Raw genomic sequence first — 26,187 nt, 5'->3', positions numbered from 1 at the left:
TTTGGGTGTGAATTTTGTGCCCTAGATCAGTAATCAGGTTGATGTCTTTTCATTATGCCCTTGGTTTGTTAATCAGATTTGTGATATTTTATTACACCATAATTCAGTAAACTCAGAAATGAAACAAGTAAACAAGAGACAAACGCAAATACCCTGGGAAAACCTCCAAGGAGGAAAAACCCAGCATTAAAGACCCACAGGTCAGATTATATATTCTCTCTTAATTGCACAAATACAATACTTAGCTGGACTCTTCAGAACTGATCCCTTTTATCATATCAGATTTGCCCTTCTAAATACATCAAGTCTTCATCAAGGGATACTAAATGCCTTCGATCTTCTTGAACAGGTTCGCCCAATCTTCTCCTTTATTTCGCACCTGCAATTGCAGAGCTATTTCGCTGATTGCATGAATTGATTGATATTGAATTGCAAGGTGTCTTATCTTTATATGCATCTTTAACTTTGTTTTATTGCAAGTCGGCCTCCTTTAATTTGGGCGCCAATATTTGTTGTAGCGTGGGGTATTTAGGATAGGGCTGGGCTTATCCTTGGGGCACGTTACCTTTTAGGATAGGACCTAGTCCTATGTCGGGGGGCACGTTGCCTTATGGATAGGACCCAGTCCTATGTGGGGGGCACGTTGCCTTATGGATAGGACCCAGTCCTATGAGGGTTCGGATGTTGCCTTGAGGCAATCCGAACCCTCTTACCTAGTTATAAACAACATTGGGGGGCATTGAAATAACATTTATTAAATGTTGGTTTTTGTGTTCTTAATATCCATCAGAAACAATGGACAATCATGTTTCAATCTGTGAATCCCTAATTGGTTTGAGTGATGTTTCTACATTTTTTTTTTGTGCCAATAAGGTGGTGCACACCTTAGGATACCTAGGACTTGTGTAACCAGAGGGTGTGTTAGTGATTGTTGCCACCATTTCTTGCCAATGCGGTGATCTCACCAACTTGAAAGAAAGACAGTTGGCATAAATGCAATGTGCAATTTTTTCATATGCAATGTCTCTTGCTTCATTTTGAAATGCTTTAACTAATGGGCCTCTTTTGTGGGAATGAGGAGAGGGATCTTTTTCTTGGATAGAGGGCATCTCCAAGAGAGGATGTTGGGAGGCCCTTGTTGAAGGAGAATTGTTAGGTGTCTTTAATAATGTTTTCTTTACTAAAGGATGAAATTTTAATTTTTCTCTTTCACTCATTTCATCAGCTTCTTATTCTCTATTGAATGCCATAATTTGTTGTTTTGGCAACCTCTTGTTTCACCCTACACATATTCTAATTCCAGGCTCACCCATAGCATGCAAGTGAGCTTTCACTTGACTGTATGAGCTCTTAAATTGGATGTCACACTAATTACAATTTCGAATGCAAGCCTCACCTCGTGGAAGTTTGTTTGAGCATCATAACATATTTTCATAGAGGAGATACTTTTTGTGTTTTTTAATCATTAAGTGCTATCATTTATGGGGATAGCTCCCTATATTGCTTGAAATTATAGAGATTAGATTGAGTTTAGATATTATAGACCCACTAGTTCATATGCATCTAGCCCTCTACATATCATAGAGGAGATACTTGATCATATATAAATTATTTATTTGCCTGAAGGCCCATTGCACTTGAATAATAGCCATTCCAAATAGATTGCTGTTATAATAAATTACAAAATTTTAAATTAAAGAAATGAAACCCTACAATATGTAAAACTAATATAAGTTCAAAACAATTAGAAAAAAACATTTTACAAAAATATGAAACTTCAATTTATTTTTTAAAACTTTAAAAAATTTGTTGAAAATTTGAAAGAATTTGTTAAACTACTTACCCTAGATCAATAGATGTCCCTTGTGCAAGCTAGCTTCATCCCCTTAACCCTTTATAATTGTTCTCCTATGAAAAATACAATCATTCTTTCAAAATGCTAAAATGGCAAAACAAGTTTGTGTGAAATAGACTTGTTTTTGTCAAACAATTAACATAATAGGCACATTTAGGGTTTTCAGCACCTTTTATGGGGTTTTTAATGTTTTTAAAAATTTACTTTACTTTTTTGCTTACTTTTAAAAGGAAATATACCTATTGGTCATAGGAGTGCTTGGGAGCACTTGGGAGTGGCCAAGGTGCATCCTTGCTGCTCCTAGTTTGCTCTTGTTGCAAGACCAATTGAGTATGGGACTAGGAGCCCTGGGTAAAGAACCCGATAACTTAGGTTTTAGTTTCATTATAATTTTATTTATTTCACATCTTGAGGAGTGTTGAGACGAATTTTGTCTCTTACACAATTGTCTTAAATTGACAGGTGGAAGTAAAAACTACCTTAAGCAGCATGGTAGATAGTGACATTTGGCAAATAGTACTGCTAGTCAAATAAAAGAAATTTCGGATATGTTAAATTGTTTATGCCTTCAATAACTCAAGGGATATAAAGGTTTAAGCTTAAGAGTACTACATGACAAAGAGATGTTGCCTTCATCACAAAACATATAGGAATGTTGGTGGTGGTAGTCACACACGGATGAAGGCCAAAAGGTTAGTACATGAGTACTTAATGATTAATGGCTGGTGAAGGTTACATAACTTTTAATTTCTCAAAGCCCATTTGGTTAATGATCCAATTCGCAGTGGCAAGTGATCCCACTCTGGGAAATGGTTATGATGGGATCGCCCTTATGCTGGAAATAATAAATGCATACAAGAAAGGTTGCAAATAAACATTTTCTGATTCTAAAATAAAAAATTCTAGTGCTTCTAAAGGTTTTGTTCATATTTCCTATATTTAAAATCAAACTTTTTAATTTTAGAATCAGGAAATATGGTACAGAGTTTCATATCAGGTGTATATTTGATTATGTATTCTGGATTGTAAATTGTTACAGATTCATTCAATTTATTAAAACAGTGCAGTTTGAATTTATAAACTGTTTGAAGTTTTTAAATTCAAAAATAATCTAGGAAATTTTGCCAACTTTTAATTTTGCAGTTCTATCATATTTTTCAATCTTTTTAGCAAAGAATGTGTACTGTGAAAATATTTTCTTTTTTAATACATTTATATATGTTTCCTATTGTTTGTGCATTGTTTTAATGTATATGTATCATATCATATCCAAGGGGGTGCTGGAAATTTGGTAGATTTTCTGTGGCCTGGAATGAACAGAATTCCATATGATTAGTTTCAAATGAATTCCGTAGCACCCTCTGGCCTAAGGGAAAAATTCAGTGGGCTTGGTATGTTATCTAAGTTCCTGGTCCTGGTGCAGGTACAGGGGGTGAGTATGACAGTTTGCCAATTTTTTCACCCCAGGTTTGACAATTGTTGGGTACACCCACACAAAAAATATAGAGCTTCTATCCAAATATCAAAATAAGATAAACTGGCTATAATACATGTAAAATATAAGGTTACAGCAAGTATCAATGAACTATTAATTGATGTGACACTTTCTAAACCTGTCCTTTGTCTCTATCATACGTGATTATGTTTTATTCCTCTCAGAGTTCTAGCATTTTGAAAGTTGGAAGTTGAAACACTATCAAATTCAATAAAACTTCTCCACCCAGTCATATGTTAAGAATACTTGAAATCCCCTTTTAACAAAACAAGTCGATAAACATGTGAGATTTTAGCATTTTTTGTACTAAGTTTTTCCCTGATTGAATCAATGAAAACTGAGAATTCCTTGTTTTAAAGGTGGGTCTGTGCCATGGAAGATGATTATTCTATTCAGTGCACTTGTCGAATAAGAATGGTTCTTATTGAATCATCTTACACAAATTGATGTCTTTGTAACAGAGATCTGTCAAATAACATGCTGAATGGCTCAATTCCTGAAAGCTTTGGTAGTTTGAGTCATCTGCGGAAACTGTAAGCAAGAAAAGAGTTCCTGTTGATTGCTAATCACTTAGTTTTCTTTACAAAATTACTCATAATTCTGACTTGCCTTGTCTTTCGTTTCCAGGTATCTTAATGGAAATCTTTTGTCTGGAAAAGTTCCAGCTGCACTAAATGGTGGACCTATCCATGGGGCAAGCTTCAAGTAAATTTCTATGCATTTCTCATATCCATTCTAAACTATTCCTGTTTTCTTTTCTTTACTTATGAGATTCAAATAACAATACTGTGAATGCCTGCTCTTGCCTGTTTCTTCTAAATCCTGATTCTCATAAAATAAGTTGTCAATGATTTCCGCTGAAGTCTTTAAATTAAAAAATTTCTTCTACTAGTTGCCTTTTTTTAATTCACAAGTTTATTGTTTAGAATATTTAAAGTGTGCTTCTGCTATTCTATTTGGACCTATTGGGTGTTTCGATTTACTTGCATATATACTAAAACCAAAACTAAGCACTTTGTTTCTACTTTGTGGCTATAGGATTGAGTTGTAACTTGCCTATTTGCTAGAATGATGTTCCTTCCTATCATTTTACTTTCTCATATATTTGTTGTAGAGAAGTTTTCAAATGTTCCATAGGTTTAAATTCTTAACTCACGAATAGCCACAACACAATAAGAGTCGTATGAAGCATGAGTAATGTGACTGCTCCTATATTATTCTCTCCCCTCACCTACTATTCTTATCTTGTATCTAGTATCTATTCAGATTAGTCTCTTCTTAGATATTTGTTCAGGTCGAACTCTATCTAGATACAGCCTGAGCAAAGTAGGGAGACAAATTGGACAAGATTGACAAAAAATTCCTGGAGTGCTCTATGGAAATTTAAGAAGAAAAACTAAACAAAAATGACAAGGAAACACATAACAAGGTTACCAAAAAGATGGAAATTGTATGGAGACATGAACATTTTGGGGGATAGTGATGACATGCCTTGGCAATTTAGGAACCATTGTGGTAATTAGAAATATTTAAAACAATATTTGTACTTGACAATGCAGTCCTCTACTGAAGGAGCAATAAATGATAAAACAAAAAAGTTCATATGCCTTTAATAGCCTTTTTTATGTTTTCTTAGATTTTGACTCTTTGATAGCATTTTCTGATTTTCTTTTTCTCTTGGTTTTTTCCTTTGACGTGTAGGCAAGCATGCATTTGCTCTAGATGGTGGGGTTAGTTACCATGTGTTCATGGGGGGCCTGACCTACATTGGCTCTCTGGTAGGATGAAAACCCCACTGTTAATGCTGGTGGACACCATTCACCATCAATCAAATATTTTGGCATAGTGGTTCCCTTGCTTGGTGTCAGAGTTGAGGTCTTAAGGTCAAGCCTTGCTGAGCATGGTGGGTTTGTAATGCCCTTGGCTGAACCCTGATAGATATTCCTTTGTTGTGTTGGTGAGCGTGTACCTGATCCAAATGGTGGGGCTAGTTGCCACATGTCTACGAGGGGGGTGGTCTACATTGGCACTTTGGTGGGACAAAAAAACCCACCCTTAACATTGGTGGATGCCATTCACTATCAGTGCAAGCTATTGGCGTAGTGGTTGCATAGCTAAGTGGCCACTACACCAAAAGCTTAGATTGATGGTGAATGGTAGCCATCAATGTTAAGGTTGACGTCCCACTAGAGTGCCATGGCATGTGAACCCCTTGTGGACACGTGATTGCCTAATTGTTGGTGAGTCCCAACCCTAGGTACAAACCCAACAAGAATCCACAACATTGTAGTATAGTGGGTTTTCATCTAGCAAGAATATTACAGCCCACCATGCTTTGCAAGGTTCGTTGTTGAGACCTCGAGTCTAATACCAAGCTAAATGACCTCCACAACAAAAGCTCAAACTGATGGGGAAAGGTGTCCACCTATGTTGAGTGTAATCTCCCCACTTTGAAATATAATTTAATAATAAATAATAATAATATTAAAATACAAAAGAATAAATTTTAAAATTAAAGTAAAATATAAAAGAATATAATTAAAATTTGATAAGTTGTGACCCCCCAAATATGAGGTATAAAAGGGAGAAGAGAACTCAGTTGAAGGGGGGGATAATTTGGGAAATGAGAAGTGCAGATCTGATTGTGAAAGGTTGTGTCTCTTTCAAAGGGCAGAAATAATGAAGAGTTGCACTCTTTCAAAGGGTGCTAATGGTGAAAGGGTGTGTCTCTTGCCAAAGGGCATACATGATGAAGAGGTATGACCTCTCCCTCACATTGACATCACCATCGATCAGATCAGATCAGAACTGTTATTAAGTTACAGGCAGTAACATCCTTGTTCATGGTGGTATGCATGGGGATGTGCTTAATATGTATGCTTAATATATGAAGCCTGATAACGTTCGTATGCAGAATTTAATAGTAATATTAATATAGACTGCAATATGTATGACAGTCATACTTAATTTCAATTGTTTGCGTACTGTTGTGACCTATTTCACACATTGCTCCATTGCAGATGGGGACCCCTTGTTTTTGCTTTTTAGGGTTTTGTCCTAGCTATGCAGTTTCATAAATCTATTTTCTTTGAGAGTTTTGAGTTAGAATTTTGAAGCCAATCTGAGCCAAATAGAGGAATCATGCTCAGAATCATGTTTGAACATTGTCAAAGTGTTTAGAAGGTCTGAAGGACGAGGATCACAATTGATTTTAGTCATTTCAAACAACTTTCTATTTTTAGGAATTTTGCTTTTTTGCTTTTTTCTAAAAATAGAAAGTTTTGTTTTTGGCACTTTAGGCACAATCTAGGAAGCAGCTTTTTTTGGCTTGCTTTTTGCTTTTTCTTTTGCTTTTTCGAAAGTAGAGCCTGGGTTTTGTTCCTCAGGTCATTTACTCAGTGCCCATGTATTCAGATTCAAAATTTTTTACCTCTAAAGTACAAAAAGCAAGGTTATGTTTTTTTTGCTTTTTTTTGGAATTAGGGTTTTGTTCCTCAGGGCATATCATCACTGCCCATGTTGTCAGAATTAAGAAATTTTGCCTCTAAGTGTAAAAAGCAGGGTAAAAACCCTAATTAGGGTTTTGTTCTAGAAGAACACTCCTTAAGCCATTTGATCAGTGCCCATGTCCTCAGAATTGAAAAATTATGTCTTCAAGTACAAAAAGCAAGGTGAAAACCCTAATCTAGGGTTTTGTTCTAGATGATCCAGGTATGAACATAGCAAGTCAGAGATGGACATGGCATCTCAAATGAATGTGTTTGGAAGGAAAGTTGGAATCAAGGACAAAATTCGACCAAGGAGATGGCACATGGCTGCCCAAGGAAGCAATGTCTAAGCATATACCAAGCTCGCCTGGCAAGGAAATCATCAAGTCCGCCATGTCTTGTCTACTTCAAAGATCGCCATGTCTTGTCTACTTCAAGTCCGCCATGTCAAAGAAGAGATGGCAGCACATTAGCAAACATTCTTCCAAGTTCGCCTAGGCACACATGGCACAAGAAGGATGAACTCTGCCCAGCTATTGGAAGTTGTCCAATCCCTCACAAACTCCTACCTTCAATTAAGAAACCCATGACGAGAGTGTACCAAACTACGACCTACAGTTAGCATGATGGGAAGGTTAGAGCAGCAGCTAAGGAAATCCAAGTGGCACATGAACCTTCAAGTCTGCCAAGAGGAACTTGTCCAATGATGCATGAAGTCCGATCTTCCTAAGAGAAGAATGTCCAAGCTTCATCAAACTCCGCCCAAGGCAATGTGTCCAAGCTTCTTCCAAGTCCGCCCAGCCTAAGGAGATAAAGATAAAAGTTAAAACAAAGTTGGCAAAGGAAGACTCAACTCTGCCTTGGCAAAGCCTTTGCCAAGTCCTCCAAGTAAAGCAAGACATTGGCAAGACTTCCTCAAAGTCCACCATGTCTAAAAGAAGACAAACTCCGCCTAGGCATATGCAAGATGGCAAGGTAGACGTGATTTTCGTCCAAGGGGTGAGAAACAAAATAAAGCATGGCACAAGGTCTACCAAGTCCGCCTAAGGAAGAGCAAGGTAAGCGTAGACAAGCAAACTTCCAACTTCGCCCATTGGAAAAGCAAGGCAAGGTTTGAAAGTTAAAAATGAAGTTGGCTAAGGCATGAATGAATAAAGCAAAACTTATGTCAAAGCTCGCCAAGCCAAGCAAGACATGGCTGATGCACTCCAAAGTTCGCCCATGACATGAAGAACTTCAACTTCGCCTTGGCATGATGACTCCAAAGTCCGCCCATGTGAAGTTGGTGAAGATGGAAAGAAGACTTCCAACTCCGCCCTAGCAAGCCATCCATGAAGCTCACCATGTAGACATAAGGCAAGATGGTGAGGTATACTTAAAGTCTGCACAAGTGGTGTGGAAGCATAAAGTTGGCATGAACTTCATGAAGTCTACCTATGAAAAGCATGACCGAGCAAAACATGTCTAAAGACTCTCCAAGTCTGCCCATGAAGGAGATGTCCAACAAAGTTAGAAGTCTGACTAAGACTGTCAAGACATCTTCAAACCCCGCCCAACATGTTGGAAAAATGGCAACACATTGATGAAGTTCTCCCTAGCAAGCTATCCTTCAAGTTTGCCAAGACATGGAAAATAAAGATTAAAACAAGGTTGTCTAACATGCTTCCAAGTCCACCAAGGTAGAAAAGCAAAAGATTTTTGGCAAGAAAGACAAAGTTTGAAAAGAAAGACTTGGCAGATTGAAGACAAAGTTCGCCCACAAGGAGAAGAATAAAAAGCAAAACAAAAGACATAAAACAAATAAAGCTTGGCTCGCCTAAACAAAGGATGAAAGCAATAAAACATACATGTCTTAACATCATCAAAGTCCGCCCTCTCTGGCAAGACATTGGCTAAGCACACTTCGAAGAGAATAAAATTTTGCCAAAATAAATTGTCCAAACACTTTGGAAGTTCACTCAAACATAAATTGGCCAAGATGAATAAACTCAAACATTCCAAATTTGCCTAGGCATAAATGGAATATGTGAAGATGCCTAAGCTAGATGAAAATTCGCCCATACCTATGTGTAAGACACGAAGACAATCAACTTGCCATTACGAAGAAAGAAAAATGGCTAGAAGGAAAACAAATTTGACAAAAATTGCACATGAATGTTTTAAATTATTTTCCAACACTTAGAATTATTTTCAAAAGGAAAATAATTTCAATACTTGGAAATATTTTGGAAATTGAAAGAAAGTTCTACAAGATTCCTTAGCTAATCTTTCAGAGTTAGCCATTCAAGAGACATTTGGAATTCCAAACTACAATAAAACCTCTTACAATACCAAAGAAGATACCAAGAGGATCTATGATAACCAGTCTGAACTCTGTGCTGCAAATATTAACAAGTCATGGTTGGAAAAGAAAAGACCCTAGGGAAAAGTGCCAAAGAATCTATTGCGCCCTTACTTCAAAGAAGAATATGGTGATATCATCCTACTGCTGAATAGAGTAATGGGCAGCCCTCAGGTTGCACCATTCGAGACATGGATGTACTACTTCATAGATTAAATTACTTTGGGAGTCAAGATGTTCAATTGGTCCTGCATGATCAGCAATAATCTTCATGAACAATTGATAAATTTAGAGAAGACAAAGACATTCTACATGAGCTCCTACATTATCTACTCATTGGCCAGAAATTTTAGATATTCCGGACTGGTTTGCAGAGGCATAGTTGGCAATGGAGAAAATGAATTCAAGTCTTATGACTGTTATCCTCAGCTACAACTTAAGGAGAAAACCCACTTCAAGCGAGTCAATGATGCATTCCTGATGTATGTCACAAGGACATTACAAGGAGAAACTCACCAAAGGTTATCTCTTGAAGCCAAGAGCTTAATCAACAAGTATGGATCCTGGTTTATCCAATTTCCAAAATTTGCATACATAAGAGTTCAAGGTTTTGACAGTCGTCCTTACCGACTTTCGATCTATCCAACCAACAAGATGGTCCTACTTGAAATTTTCAAACAACTAGAAACATATCAAGGCTTCAAAAGAATAAGACAAAAGGCAGCTATATCCTTTCCATTCTTTATTGGAAATATGCAAGAGTCTTGTCCAACACCGCAGGCAGCTGAAAGTGCCAGGCTAGAAATGCAGTGGTGTCCCTTTACATTCTACTGATCCAGAGCTAACTATGATCCTCACAACAATATTGGATCAGTGAATGGAGAAAGATTCAGACATAGAGTGGACATAGAGGATTATTGGGCAGATGTTGCGGATGAATTTGACATCAAGAAAAGGTTATCATCTAGACTGTTAGTAAGCTTGATCAGAACGACTGAACCTTTCCTTGTGTTGGATTAGGCTTTGATGAGCATGCACCTCTTTCTCCTATCAAATGGTCAGAACCAAAGCATGCAAACTTGACCACCGTGATGCAGCTAGGTATGAAATATTGCAGGTGGTGGATTGATCAATAGAGTCATAGATTAAAGCGAAGAAATATAACCTTGACTTATGACCTGATGGGTGAAGCAGAAGAATGTTCTTCAAATGTAGAGGCATCTCAAAGTGCCAGGCCAATTGAGAGTGCTAAAAAGAAACAAAGGTTAGAACCATCTTGTTTTGCTACATCAGCAAACATAAATGACATATTGGCCATTGATAAGTCATTGGCAGAGATGAAAATTCCTTCCCCAATTCATGGAGAAAATGTGCAGTCAATCCATCCAGAAGATGAATAGCCTCCATCTCCTACCGACACAGAAGTATTAGAATCAGACAATGAAATGGATGTTGAGGAAGGTGAATTTCAAGAAGGAATGATTTCCGCCCTTCGAGGTATCACATGTGAAGGAGGCAATTAGGAAGTGGAAGGCATTGAGCAGCCCACTGTTCCTAATTGGTTGAAGGAAAGATTGAAAGTAAAAACATAAGAAATAGAAGTTCAAGAAGAGGATGGTATGGCAGATTTCTTGGCTAGATTAGAACAGGTTGCCACAAAGAAGCCAGCTAGAAGATTTTCCACTATCCAGAGAGATGAACCCGGTTGCAAGACAGTGCAAATTGCTGTGCCAAAAGTGGACAAGGCGAAGGGAGATATTGGTCCCCATGAATATGAAGTCACTGCAATCAGTTTAAGACCAACTACCAAGAAGCAAGAAGCTGAAGACTTGGATAATTCAGTTGTTTCCATGAAGGCAAGAGTGGACAAGGAAGTAGAAAAGAAGGAATATAAGAAAGAAGTTGAGCGCTTGAGGGAATACATTCAGCACTTGACTAAGCCACTTAACCAAGCCAATCTAGAAGCTCCTCCACTCTTGAATCCACAAGAAACAGTCAAAAGATTTGAGGAAGAAGCAGTAACAGCCAGAGAGACCAAGGCATGGATGGAAAGCACAAGTAAAGAGGCAGCCACATTTGGGGAAAGGTTAGCACTAACAAATGAACAAACCTCCTCTTTACACTCCAGGATTGCAAGCATGGTAGAAGCATGGGCCGACCTTTAGGACATCCAAGAAAGAATTATTCCATGCCTTAGGGAACTGAAGGGAGTTTCAAAGCAAGAACTAATTGATGGGAATATAGTTGAAGCAGGAGCTGCATATGACTTCAAGAATTTCAGACTTCTAGCCCTTTGAAGGAATTATGACAAACACTTTGCTGATAACTAGTATTAAACTTCAGATTTGACTTAACATTAAGACCTTTTTTTTTATAAATAAAATGGCTTGCAAATCATAGGACAACGGTCAACTATGATACGAATGACAATGGATTAGTATGCAGAAATAAAGATAACAGCAGATTGTAATTAGGACAAATAGTTGGTATACATCATAAGACAATGTCTAGATGACAAGAGACCTTATCACTCCTTCATTTGGAGAATAGGCCCATTACATCCAATCAATAAATGCCCAAACACCTGACACTTGAGTACTGATTTGTCTGAAGATATATGACAGCCAGCAATACATACAAACTACTGAGAATATAATGAAATTGTAATGCCAAAGAACCTGGTATAAATCGCCTTGGTGAGGCAATGAAGAAACAAGCATTATCCTCTATCAAATGCCTCCAATCTGCAAGATCGAACCTCCTTCTATGGTGTCCCTGCTGCTGCAAGTGGAGGATTGAGATGTTGATGTAGATGGTGTGATGTCCCCATCTAAACAATCAAAAACATGATAATGCCCGCTCTAAAATAAAATTTAATAATACAATTAAAATATAAAAATATATATATAACTAAATAAAAGAATAGAATGAACTAAATAAAATCTTAATAATAATAATAAACAAGATTTAATATATAATTTATATTTATTAAATATTAAAATTTAATATAAATCTCGTATTCATCAAATATGAATTATCAAATATCAGTGGCTATTAATTATCAAATATCAGTGGCTATGAATTATCAAATATCAGTGGCATAAAGAATTGGATAGCAATGAAAGAGAGTAATAAAGGCAAAACACATATGGAACCTAAACGAAGACATATAGCCAGCCACGTAAGCAATATCCAAAAGTAAATTAGGCCAGAGGGAAGATTATAATCCCTTCACTCAGAGTAAAATTTTGCACAAAGAAACAAATGCAGATCGGTGGAGTATTGAAAAGTATTGGGAAATAAAAGTCTACTGAATAATAAAGGTAAGATGTAACGTATCCATATACGATGATCATACAAGAATATCATCGACCAAGGCAAGAATAATAGACGATTCTGGGTATAAGAAACACGATAATACCCAGCCAAACATCAGAAATAAATATATCCACTGCTATATCGATTGGAAAGATAAGACCATCCATCTTTGAGGGATACATGATATTGTCGAAACATAAATTATATTCATTGATAAGCGGACCAGTTACATTAATCACCGGAAGATTAATTATACATGAGTGATTAACATAAGATTGATACAGCGGATAGCATTAATTATGAAAGGTTACGATTAGTATGTGTTAGGAAGGAAGGTAATCACAAAGAGAGATGAGACATGCCTTATCCACGTGACTTCTCATCCTAAGTGCATGGTATAAGAGGGTATTCACAATCTCTTTATTCATCATCAATTTACTTTCTGATTCTTTTACAACCTAATTGGGTCAAGGGAAGAAAAACGAGAAGAAGATTAATTCAGAACTGTCATAAAGTTTACAGATAGCAACTTCCTTGTTATTGGTGGTATGCATGGGATGTGTTTAATAAGTATGTTTAATTAATGAAGTCTGATAATATCTTTATGCAGAATTTGAATAATAATATTAACATAGACTGAAATAGGCACTATGGTAATACATGATTTCATGAGTGGCAGACCAGACCTGACATGTGTCAGTTCTGTTTACCATTATCAGCCATTAAATATATTAATAACTAATAATGTTTTAGCAGTGGTAGTATTAATAATTGATATAATAGGTTGTCAGCAAATACATAAACCATAGGTAATATTATTTAATTATATTTATATACTCAAATCAGAATAAGGAATAATATAAAGGTTAAAGTGTAGATATTGATATAATAATAGATATTAGTACAATAATTATAATTAATATAATATCTTTGAGAAATTATTCTGGAGAATAACATACAGTATAATACTTTCTGAATATATATATATATATATATCAATTCAATATCAGGAAAAATATTATGTTTTCACTGATTTTTATTCATGTTAAGATAGATTTGTCTCCTACTCAAGTTAGTTTTAAGTCAAAATGTATAGAAATAGATTAATTATGGTTAAACAGGCCTAAACTTAGTAGGGGACATTACAGATGGCAGTATAAAACTCTAGAATGTCTCCAAACTGATCGGTCACAATGTTACATGATAGCGCCTTACTGATTTGCAGGTTTGAAGGCTTATGCAAAGTGATATCACCCAAATCGATGGGTTTCTTCTATGCACAGGTCCATCTGCTCAGACCACTGATTTGAGGTTGTATTGTCACCAAAGTTCATTCAAAGTAGTCTCAATGGAATCGCCTTGCTCCCTAAGTGACATCGCTGCCTTCCAACTTGTGATTTAATGCATTAATAATGAGTAATTAGCCAAATCGAGGGTTTGGAGAAGTCTGCACAATTCTGATATGTCTGCAATACAATTTCGATTTCACCTTCAAGACTCCAAAATAGCATCGCCCTCCTTTCTAGATAATATCGCTGATCTCAATCTACGAAGACTTGCATTTATCATGTCCCAACACCAATCGTGGCAAATGAAATCTGAAGCAAACTCATCAAACTGATATAACTGATATGAAATCTCCAAATTAGCTCAATGTAAGAAGCTGAGTGCTTCTCACTCACCAAGCAACCCTTCAGAGGATCTTTCACCTCCTCAATTATGCGGATCTAAGGGAGGTATCGTTCCCTAAGATCAGATCTGCGGACAACCCTTGGCTCCTCAACTCAAGACAAGAAGATAACAAAACAACTCCTGCCCAACATGTGTTTCCTCTCTTCTATTTATCCATTACATAATACGTTAGATAAGGTTGGGTACACTTTATATTATTTAATTAAACATGTTATTTTAATGTACCTTTAATTTATTAATTAAATAAAATTAACACGTCTCCTGATACGTGTTATCTCCTTATAGCATCAAAATAACAAATAATAAAGAGATGTGAAGTCACCAATCATCACCATGTCGACCCCCTAAACAACTCCTTGGCTTACGAGGGCCAAATATAGGCCAACCTCGACACAACTGCACGTGCTAAGGAGAAGGGGACATTACATTAGAATTCCTAAACCCTTATCTTTTTATCTTTTTTTTTTTAATTCCCAAGTCAGAAAATCCAAAAACAAAGAGCATTTATTGATAAATTCGCCTAAGTCCAACTTGTGAATGATACTAGTTGATGCGTAAGTCCCTTTGTGTATTACCAGCATATCACAACGTCCATTGAGCTTATCCACACATCAAGACCTGACAAAAGAAACCTTGGAATGGCCATATGATCTTCTTGCAATCTTAGCATAAGCAATGATTTTTCAAGAGATGATAGAGTGTCATTGGATATTTTATTCTAAATGTTCGGTATATGATAAAACGTACACCAACACGTACTTATTCATAATACATTAGAAGTTAGTGTACTCACAGTCCAACTACTTAATCATATCTATTGCCACCCCACCCGGAGAGGCAAAGTAAATCCATCCCAATTTAGGTGAGCCCCAAGGGTGGTCTGTGTGAGAGTTGAGAAATACAACCCCACATGAGCCTCAAGATCTTCTGCAAGCTGAATAATCTGTTACAAGGAGAAGCAAGGAAGCAAAATAATCTGAAAAACAAAAACACAGAAAAATATGCTCAAAAGATGAGAGCTCAATATTCACGAAAAAAGTTTAATATAATCATCATCCAAAGAAAAGAAAATTAACCTCTAATAGCTCAAGAAACCCTAAAAAGGGAAACCCTAGGCTTGCACATAATAATTAATAAGAGAATTAATTATTATGCACCTAATGTTAGCTTAAGTGTAAAAAGATAATAGGGAACTTAAAGAATTAAAAAAATATTGTTTAATTAATCAAGTAAATGCCCAATTACTCTAACACCTCCCCTTAAGCTAGACTTAGGGAGAAGCTAAAACCTAGAACAACTATTGAAAGCAAGAAAGATGGGTCTCGGCAACAAGGCTTGATCAGGTACACAAATACAATGAAATCTCTATGAAACGGAGAAAAAGGAGAAAACCCAGTGGGAAAAAAAACTCCTCTCCAAAAAGAGATAAAAGAAGGAAGGAAGGCCTCATAAAGAGCCCCCAAGGACAACTTCCTTCACCCTAAGCATAGAGCGCAACTGAAGATAGCGCGGCGATGCAAAAGGTTTCGTGAAGATGTTGGCAATCTACTCAGCAGTGGGAATGTACTCCAGAACGAGAGAACCATCCTGAATCAATTGACAGATAAAATGCATGTGAAGCTCAATGTGCTTTGTCCGTTGATGCTCTACCGGGTTGCGAGAAATATGAATAGCACTTTGATTGTCACACCAAAGAACAGTGGGACTATCAGGAGGAAAACCAAACTCAGTCATCAACTGTCGAAGCCATAAGATCTCCTGACTAGCAAGCACAACAACTCGGTACTCAGCCTCTGTAGATGATAATGCATGAGCAGTCTGCTTCTTGCAAGACCATGTGATAGGACCAGAGCCAAGACATAAAACAAAGCCAGAAGTAGACTTCCGATAAGTGACATCACCAGCCCAATCTGAGTTAGTGTAGCCAACAATGTGAGGTTCCCTTGATGTGTAGTGAATGCCATGAGAACTAGAGCCCTGAATGTACTTCAAAATACGTTTGGCTGCTTGTCAATGACTCTCATGAGGATCATGGGAGAATCGAGAGACAAGGCCAACAGCAAAGGAAATATCAGGACGAGTGTGAGTCAGGTACAACAAACTGCCAACCAACTACCTGTAAAGTGTAGAATCTACTGAAGGAGTGGGACAAGTAGTGATCAAAACAACCTCTGACTGAAACGGAGTGGGAGCAGGCTTGCAATCAAGCATGCCGAAGCGCCGAAGCATGTCAAGAGCATACTTCTGCTGATAAATGTAGATCCCATCAGAAGACTGAATCACCTGAAGACCAAGGAAATAGTGCAAAAGACCGAGATCTTGCATCTCAAACTGGTCCATCAAGGCTCGTTGTATATGCTGAATCATAGAGGATGAGCTAGTTGTGATGAGGAGATCATCAACATATAGCACAAGAATCAGGATCTCACCCTCAAGAAGCTGAATGTACACTGTGTGATCAGAATGACTACGTGTGAACCCAGTGGAGAGCAAGAAAGAATCCATCTTCTCATACCAAGCCCGAGGGGCCTGTTTGAGACCATACAATGAACGCAGAAGTCTGCAAACCAAAGCATTGTCCTGCACAAATCCCTGAGGCTGCTCCATGTAGATTTCCTCCTGTAGGTCCCCATGCAAAAAGGCACTCTTCACATCCATCTGAAAAACAGGCCATCCCCGAGAAGCTGTAAGAGATAGTACAAAGCGAATGGAGTTCATCTTGGCGACAGGGGCAAATGTCTCAGAGTAATCAATACCCTCAACCTATGAGAAACCCTTCGCAACAAGACGTGCTTTGTACTTATCAATGGAACCAGCAGCAGCATACTTAATGCGATATAACCAGTGGCACTGAACCATCTTTCTGCCCTTAGGAAGAGGACAAAGATCCCAAATATGATTCCTCATCAAAGAAGAATACTCCTCCTCCATAGCACAATCCCACTCAGGGTGTCCTGTAGCCTCTGAAAACTTCTGAGGATCATCTGAAATGGCATGACTCAAAAGACTAGAACCCACAGTATGAGAACGGGTGCGACGAGTATCTGAAGGATAATCGGCCAGAGAACCTGCCGCCTCAATAATAAGGCTAGCCCACTTGGGCATCTGAGGTGGAGCACGTGGAGGTGGAGGTGGTGGATCATCAACACCATCATTAGAATCATCCTCAAAATAATCCAGAAGAGATGCAGTGGGAGGAGGCAAAGGAGTAGACACTGGAAGCAGGGTATCCACTGTGGGAAGGCGCTCATCAAACTGAACATCCCGTCGAAACAGGACCTCTGTGGAATCAGGATCAAACAACCTGTACGCCGTAACATCCTCACAGTAGCCAACAAAAATGAGGGGTCGGCTCTTCCGCTCCATGGCTTTCCTCTGCGCATCTGGGATAAAAGCCCATGCCTCACTGACAAATACTCGGAAAAAAGAAACATCAGGGTTGTCATGAGACCAAGCCTCCTCAGGAGTCATATGTCGTATAGCTTTGTGAGGCATCCGATTCTAAATATAGTTGGCACAATTGACTGCCTCAGTCCAAAAAGACGAATCCATGGACCTGGAGTGAATCATATAATTTGCCATCTCCCATAAAGTTTTGTTCTTGCGTTCAGCGACACCATTCTACTGAGGGGTGTAGGGAACAATAAATTGATGCTGCAAACCATGCTCAGTGCAAAAATCTCCGAAGGCTTGATTCACATACTCCCCCCCACTATCTGTACGTATCCGCCGAATAGAACAACCTGACTGCTTCTCTACAAATGTCTTGAAGATTCGAAATGAATCAAAGACATCAAACTTGTACTTAAGAAAGTACACTCAGGTGCGTCTAGAGAAGTCATCAATAAAAGTGAGTACATACTTGGCCCCATAAAAAGGAGTGGGAAATGACATGAGATCACTGTGAATCAACTCCAAGGGTGCCAAAGCACGAGGGGCTCTTCTCTTCGGAAAAAGATCCCTGTGATGCTTGCCAAGCACACAACCATGACAAACACCATCAGTGTAGGAAATTTGTGGGAGCCCAAGAACAAGTTCCTGTGTACTCATCTGCGGAAGATATTTGTAATTGACATGGCCCAAGCGCTCATGCCAAAGCTTACTGAATCTGCATGTGCTACAAGAGATGAACTTTCACCTGCAGAGCTTTCCAACGCCTATTTGTTTTCGAAAAATGGAGTTCGTTTGCCCAATTCACAACTCCGAAAGTGCAGAAAAGAGACCCGACTTTGACTGGAAAAAAATACAGTCAAACAGCAGATTCGGAAAAAAAATCCAACACCACGAGGTCCGGCTTGGAACTAGCTTTCCGACGCCTATTCGTTTTCCAAAAAACCGACTTCAGATGCTCAAGATATGGCCAAAAAACGAACCCCCCCTCAAAAAGACAAGAGGGTGGTGGTCCGTTGATGAAGCCAGGAGGAGGTGGTGCACAAGTGGCACTCCGGTGGCACTCCGAGTAGCGGCGGAGTGGCGAGTGGAGGAGGAGGTGGCTGGGCGGCGGTGGTGGGGGCTGGGGTGGGGAGAGTCGGATGGTGGGGCCGGTAGGGGGCTGGACTAACTATCAGGCTCGAAACCTGTGCAAAAAAAAGATTCCCCAAAACTTTTGAAAAAACACTTTTTCTTTTTGCCCTTTGATTTTTTAATTTTTTTTTAAAATCAAAAAATTCGGCTTGCATGCCGTAAAAAGGCAAAAATATATATTTTTAAATTTTTTTCTTGATTTGCGTACCAGGGCTGTACGGCCTGGTTTTGGAAAAAAAATTACCCTCAGATACTCAGGAGTCAAAACTAGGCAAGTTTTACATGACTATAGGGGTTTTTGGGCCTTCTGAGCACGATGGTGAAGTCCGTTTAGGCCCAAAGTGCTCAGAAAAAAAAGGCCTATCCCTAAGTACAAAAAAAACTTCTGGAAACCCCAGATCTGCCTCCAATGCAAAAATTCTCAAAACAAGAACAAATAGCTGCAGATCTGAAGCTTTGATACCATGTGAGAGTTGAGAAATACAACTCCACAGGAGCCTGAAGATCTTCTGCAAGCTGAATAATCTGTTACAAGGAGAAGCAAGGAAGCAAAATAATCTGAGAAACAAAAAAACAGAAAAATATGCTCAAAAGATGAGAGCTCAATATTCACCAAAAAAGTGTAATGTAATCATCATACAAAGAAAACAAAATTAACCTCTAATAGGTCAAAAAACCCTAAAAAGGGAAACCCTAGGCTTGCACATAATAATTAATAAAATAATTAATTATTATGCACCTAATATTAGGTTAAGTGTAAAAAGATAATAGGGAACTTAAAGAATTAAACAAATATTGTTTAATTAATCAAGTAAATACCCAATTACTCTAACAGTCTGGATGGATGTTCCTGAAACTTTGGCCCAATTATGGAGGTGGTGTCACTGTGCCCTAGACAAGTAAATCTCCATCCAGGGTTGAGTATTAGAAAGGAAGTAAGAATTGGGGCTTGAATATAGCCACTATCAATTGTACTATGAATAAACATGTTTATCTAGTTCAATAAATTAATTTAAGGCATGGTAATTAGCTAGCCCCTTGTGGACACGAGTGCCAACATAGGCTAGCCCCTCGTGGGCATGTGACAATTGGCCCCACCATCTAGATTGGCATCTAGATTGGGTACATGCCTGCCAGCATGACGAAGGAACGTGTGTCAGGGTTCAACCAGGGACATTACAAGAGGATCTCCCAATGAATCATGGACAATTGTGGAATTCATCGTTGATTGCAAAACTTCCCTTGTTCTCTTCCTTTCAATTTTCTTCTTGTGCCCGTAAAGTAGGGCATTTATTTCTTATCGCACTTCTTGCACTTCAGTGCACAACTTGGCATCTCGGCTAGCAATTCAAGCAAGGTGGTATTTTAACGATTGATGCCTCCTCTCATGTTACACACAGTAATTGCATGTCACTGTGCCATTGATTTTATCCAATGTTCCATGTTTTCATGTAGGGTCCTTTCCACCTTGCATTCTTGCATTGTACAATACATTTCAGAAATTGTTAAAAAAATCAGCAGCATGCTAGCAGGGTTTTGGTTCATTTGAATTATGAAATATGAAAGGAAAAAAGAAGAGAAAACCAAAGAAATCAGTCCCAACATACTCCCATCATTAATAAATCCACCAAATTACACTACAATCAGTTGGCAATCACTTCATGCCGGTGCAATCCAGATTGCTGAGAATGAATGATTTAAGGTTAAAAGATGAAAATAGGGTTTTAAGCAAGGTTTGCCTCTGTATTTTCAGCAGCTGAGTTTCTTGTATTGACTTGTTGAATCCAAGCAAGTCTTGATAGTTGACAGGGACTCGCTGAATAATTTGTGAGTATCTGCAGCAGGCTAGGCTCATGATTTGCAAGCAAGTTACTTGTCTTCTGCACAAAGTTGAGAGTTCAGTGAGCACTTGCCAAGTTTTTGAACTATGATTGAAATTGTAGCTACAATTTGGAAGTTTAATAACAACCAAGATTCCTGAAATTTAAAAAATCCAGCTCCAATATGTGCATCTAGGGTAAAAATAAATTCCTGATTGCATTGGTGTTCTAATTTAGCAAATATATTGTCTTTTTACTAAGGTTAGCAGTTACTCTGGCAATTATGACACGATGTTTTCTAGGGAATGATCTGGTTCACAGACTGTAGGCAAACACCCGACCATAGGTTTATCCCAACTGAATGTGATATTTGAAAGTTTCTTTAGGATTCTTATCGAGTGGGTGAAGCCAAAATGGGGCTTGCACCATCAATTATCTATTTTATTTTCTGAGGCACTTATGTTGCACAAAAATTTAATCTTTTTTGGAAACCTCTTTCAATCAAGGTTTTATCTTCATAAAACTGTCCTTTTAACATGAATTTTGTAAAAACAACTTATAGCTTCTCAAGCTCCATAGCAGAAAACATTCACCTTTTCCTTACTTTTCTTAGTTCTAGCCCCTCCCAATGGCACACACGCTTGTGCTCTAATAGATGAAGAGTGCTGTACGTCTTTCATATCCTGATGGAATTAATGGCTTGGCACCCAAACTTAGAAAATGGCACCATACCAGCCATGGATTTCATCCGTATCATCAATGTGATGAATATGTTATGTATCTCATCTGTAAGTCTCTGGATTAGTGATACGAGGGATCTCCTACTGCGAAATTGGTTCTATAGGGCACATCATCTGGACATGTTCAATGAACCAATCTCGACCAGAAGACTTGAAAAAAAGTATAAGACCACAAATAAGAAGGATATAAGAAAATTGAAAGTTAAACTTATTAATAATTATTCTGTAAATTATTTCAATTCATTTGTCTCTTTGTACATATATAGCTTTTTAATCTGTAAACTGGTGTAGTTTTTACATCTTGGTTGGTTACTAAACGTATGACCATGCTTCTATTAACTTATTTTATTCTTTTATTCATTTAAATGGTTTGCAAAGTGAGTAATCTGTTCATAGCCATGAAAAATGAGACCTAAAATTTGCTCTCTTCTGGAATTTGTTAAATATTTTCCATGTGGAACTCATTCAAATGATAGCTCATTTGTTTTCAATAATCATTTTGTTTTGGTTTTTCTATTAGACAAAAATGTGTGTATGATTTCTTTTGGATTTAATTGTAAATATTTTTCAATGAAGTGTGATCCATCATCAGGATGTGGAGAGTGAAGGACTGGGAAATGAAGCACAGGACAAAAGGAAAAACAGGGATAAAGCAATATGGATCCAAAAAATAGTTTAATCAAATGGTGATAAATATTGCATATCACCGTAGTAACCAAGTAAATAACAAATTTAGGTTATTCGCTAAGAATTAGAATGACAAGAAAACCTAAATAAAGCATTATGAAAATTATATGACTATAAAAGAATGGTGTATGCACATGTCCATATATAACCATTCTTTTGTATTTGTATAATTTTCATATATATTGCTTTGTTTCCCACTATTCACATCACTTCCTCCTCTTACCTCTTTATAAGTTTACTTCTGCAATTCAATCCTTCACTCTGTCTTCCTAATGATGGATCACTGAGAGTGGTCCAAAATGTTGGTTGAAAAATTTACACATTTAAATCCCAAAGCAATCATACACACGACTTCATGGACTGTGGAAAACTCATGCCGACTATAGACATACATGCTTGTTATTCTCTTTGTTAGTTTTAATGCACCTATTGGTATACAGTTCATATTGAAAGTTGAGGCACCCAGGATGAAATCTTAAGGATTTAAAATTCATTTTTATTTACATAGAATAAGCAGTAAATTTTGCAGCATACTTGCACATGCAGTTTTGCAGAAAATGCAGGCCTTTGTGGTGTTCCTGGACTCCGATCATGTGGCCCCCATCTTTCAGCAGGATCTATTTTTGGGATAGCTCTAGGAGTTATATTCTCAGCAATCGTTTTTCTTGTATGTGGAGTCTGCATGTGGAAAAGAAGGCAAAACATTCTTCGTGCACAACGACTTGCCTGTAAGTTGCACAAACTGTAGCCTGCTAAATATTCTACCAATAAGCTATGGAAACATGGATCATTTCTATTAAAAATCTGATATATGAATTTTTTAATGCAGTGCGGGAAGCTCCATATGCAAAAGCTAGGACTAACTTTACAAGAGATGTGCAAATGTCGAGACCTTACATTCATGATCACATTCGAACTTATACAGATCCTGGGCCACAATTACTTACTTAGTCATCTCCCTAGGTGCCAAGACTATGTTGTGTAATCATGATGTTTATAATAGAAACTGGTATTTATTTCCATATACCAAACAAGATTCAGATATATTGTTTTGCATAGGATGAAAGTTACCACCTCATTCGGCATATTACTCTTCATTTGTTGCATTTAAAGGCTTGAAGAACAATTCCTAAATTTCGGGTTGATATTGAAGTCAACCCTTGTTGAAGGAATCAAGAGCCAATTTCTGGTTCATTTTTTTTCCATTCATTATTTTATAGACATTTTTACTTCGTGGTCCATATGCATAGATACTCACAAGTCACAATGACTATGTTCCATGCTATGATAAGTTTGATTCTGTTTTTCATGCACAGGACCAGCATTTAGGATCAAGTGAAAACCAGATCATACTTAAGAACACATAAAGAGAACTAAACGATGCAGTATCTGAATGATGAATTGGGTATATTTTCAGATTTCTTCTTAAGCCTTCCTTTTTTAAGAAGGGTGTCATTGATATTAAGGTGAGATGTCTGAATTTCAGTGGTTGGAAAATGATCATCCATTAGAAGAACATTGGAAAGATTGAAGCTCTGTGTAGTTAAAAGTTTTGGATCATGTTCTCGTTTCGTAAAACAAGCCAAACACGTGATATGTAAAAGTGAGGGTTGTATTAATTTTGGCTGTTTTAACATATGTTGGAGAAAATTATATACTCTTCCCTCAAAAGCAGTATGCTTAAAACATAGTAGTCAAACCTAACATCATTCTATTATATTGGTAAAGTAATGCTTTAGCAAAAGTAAAATAAAATCTTGCCAAATTCAAAATAATGGAAAATAAGTGATGCTTCTGACTCATATAACTACAAATGTTAAGATTCTTTTAACAAGATTTTAATGGTCTATAATGTAGGTCTGCATGGAGGATATTAAAATCAACACATTCACATCAAAATCTTTTAACATTGAGTTACCTTGTAACGATTACATTACAATTGTCGATGTTCAAGTACTCTATGATTGCCTTTTATTCAGAAACGTTGTGGTAGCTGCTATGGTTGTAGAATAAGAACATCATAATTTCAAAGAAAAGTACTGTGTGTATGCTGCAAGTTACAAAATTGAAGGCACAAATGTACCCCTTCAAACACTTTCCTCAACTACTAGTTGATGGTGGTTGGACAGCTTTGGTTGAAGAGAATCTCAACAATGAGCTGGTCCTACTGCCTTTTTTTTGATGCAGCAATATCAGTAAAGCGAATTTCCTCGTAAGTTTTGATAGATGGAGCAATAAATGCCATGTTAAAACTAACAGTCTCGGAAATTACTCTCTTGATTAATGTATATATTGGTTTTTTCAGCTGTAAAGGTGTTTTCTGTAAAATAACAAACAATGCGCCTTTTAAAGATAACAAATAAAGAATGTCTTTATCATAAAATGCTTTTGTTCTTGCAAAAGAAGTAAGAAGTTGATGTTGGACCATAGTTCTAAAAGCATATTGGGATATGCAGTATAAGTGAATGGTCTTCACCTCATCTGAGTTGAGCTTTCATGGAGCCTCAAAGGCCTATCCATTTTCAGAAGGAACTGTTGTTGTCTCTATAATTCCTAGCATTACTAGGATTCTCTACCATCTTTATTTCTTAGGCAACCAACAATGTCACTAGAGTGACAATAGGGCATGTAGAAGGACTAAGGATGGTGATCTCTCTAAACATACACGCTAGCAATTAATGTAATGAAAAAATGAAGCTCTCAATTTGGAAATATGATGCACGGACATTTGGGGGTGTAGGACAATCTTGCATCATCCAAAAATATTGTTATTTTAATATTTTGTTAAAGTTAGATGATTAAAAATAAATGCAAGCATCTAAAGGTCTAATATTTGTGGCCTGCATCTTAAGGCAATCGGAATTAACATTTGTGGGCACATATTTTTATCATTTATAATGCTAAAATTAAGAAAATCCCCATCTTGGTGTGGATTTGGGGAAGGGGAAGAGTTATGTATTCACATGTATTTGGTTGTTACAAAGAAAATGGGAAAAGACACCTCTTTAGATGCTCACTTTGGAAAATTGAAAAGGCAACTCTTTAGGTGCACTCGTGGGGAAGTTGAAGAGTCATCCATTGGCTATGTGTTGCTTTTCTTAATTGCCATGTGTTGATTTCCAAGAGGGGGAGTGGGATTTCCAAGAGGTACAAGAGTGCTATAAAACGGAGGCTTGGGCTAGAGGTTATAGTTAAGTCTTTTATAGAGCTTGAGAAGTAAAGCTTGTAGCTTCAACTTGTAGAATTGTAAAGCCCAAGTGGCTGGTATCATGTAATTGATGAATTTTACTTCATTTTATTGAGAAATAGAAGAAAAGTGATTTCTTGCAATTTTTTGAGTTATTATCTTTGTTATGCTATATAAGAATATTGTCACAACCGTAATTGAGACTTGACCCTAAATTTTGTAATGATATGCTTACTTGAATAAAACTTAATCAAGAGATGTTTCTGGATGCAAAAATTTTGAACACGGTTGAATCTAGAAACAACATCTCTCTATATTATGGACCGTGGAAATCTCTTTATCGCTGATTAAAATACATAACATTTGGCTTTAAATTATTGTAATAATATCCTTTATGTTTGTCTACTTGGAACTTTATCTAATTGATAAAAGAATTCATTTTAATGGTATTGAGAATATGATAGTATCATTATCCAAACTGCATTTCGCATTAGAAAGGGTCAATTAAAGAGTGTTTGGATTATTTAGTTATTTATCAAAACAAATAAGCTATTAAAATTTATATTACTAATAATTCCATGCTCACAATAATGAATAATGTGAACATTAATAATAAAATATTAAAAAGTAATATATATATTTACACACATGTAATAGTTACCCCAAAAAAAAAAAAAATTTAAATAGTGACTTTACCATCTTACCTTACACTCAAAATGAGTGGGTCCCAAGGATTGAATTGGAAATTAAAGGGAAAAGGGTTATCTTATTTAGTACCTTGAAAAGGTATGCAACTCCTCTTGTTCCTCAAGACAAAGGAATTAAAATAAAAGGAACAAGGAAAAGTGATACCTGTTTGGAAACACTTGCCAGTTGTCAATAATTGAATTGGAAATTAAAGGGAAAAGGGTTATTTTATTTAGTACCTTGAAAAGGTATGCAACTCCTCTTGTTCCTCAAGACAAAGGAATTAAAATAAAAGGAACAAGGAAAAGTGATACCTGTTTGGAAACACTTGCCAGTTGTCAATAAGAGAGAGA

At 37.1% G+C, this 26,187-nt stretch overlaps 1 protein-coding gene across 2 annotated transcripts in view; it reads left to right on the top strand.

The window, feature by feature from the left end:
• The window catches only part of LOC131044494 (receptor-like protein 4), a 38,041-nt gene extending 14,772 nt beyond the window's left edge, over positions 1-23,269 (top strand). The window contains exons 6-9 of one of the 2 annotated variants that reach the window (XR_009105677.2): positions 3,812-3,883; positions 3,978-4,055; positions 22,490-22,688; positions 22,790-23,004. Coding sequence is in view for 1 of the 2 variants with exons in the window: in XM_057977824.2 (XP_057833807.2) it covers positions 3,812-3,883; positions 3,978-4,055; positions 22,507-22,688; positions 22,790-22,911 (454 nt within the window). In the remaining variant the exon portion in view is untranslated. Of the gene's footprint in view, positions 1-3,811; positions 3,884-3,977; positions 4,056-22,489; positions 22,689-22,789 lie in introns of both variants that reach the window. The other variant, XM_057977824.2, reaches the window with a different exon arrangement.
• Positions 23,270-26,187: the final 2,918 nt, after the last annotated feature.

The sequence above is a fragment of the Cryptomeria japonica genome, chromosome 9 (assembly GCF_030272615.1).
Source record: "Cryptomeria japonica chromosome 9, Sugi_1.0, whole genome shotgun sequence".
Classification (NCBI taxonomy): Eukaryota; Viridiplantae; Streptophyta; class Pinopsida; order Cupressales; family Cupressaceae; genus Cryptomeria; species Cryptomeria japonica.
This window is presented reverse-complemented; position numbering and strand designations above follow the sequence as displayed.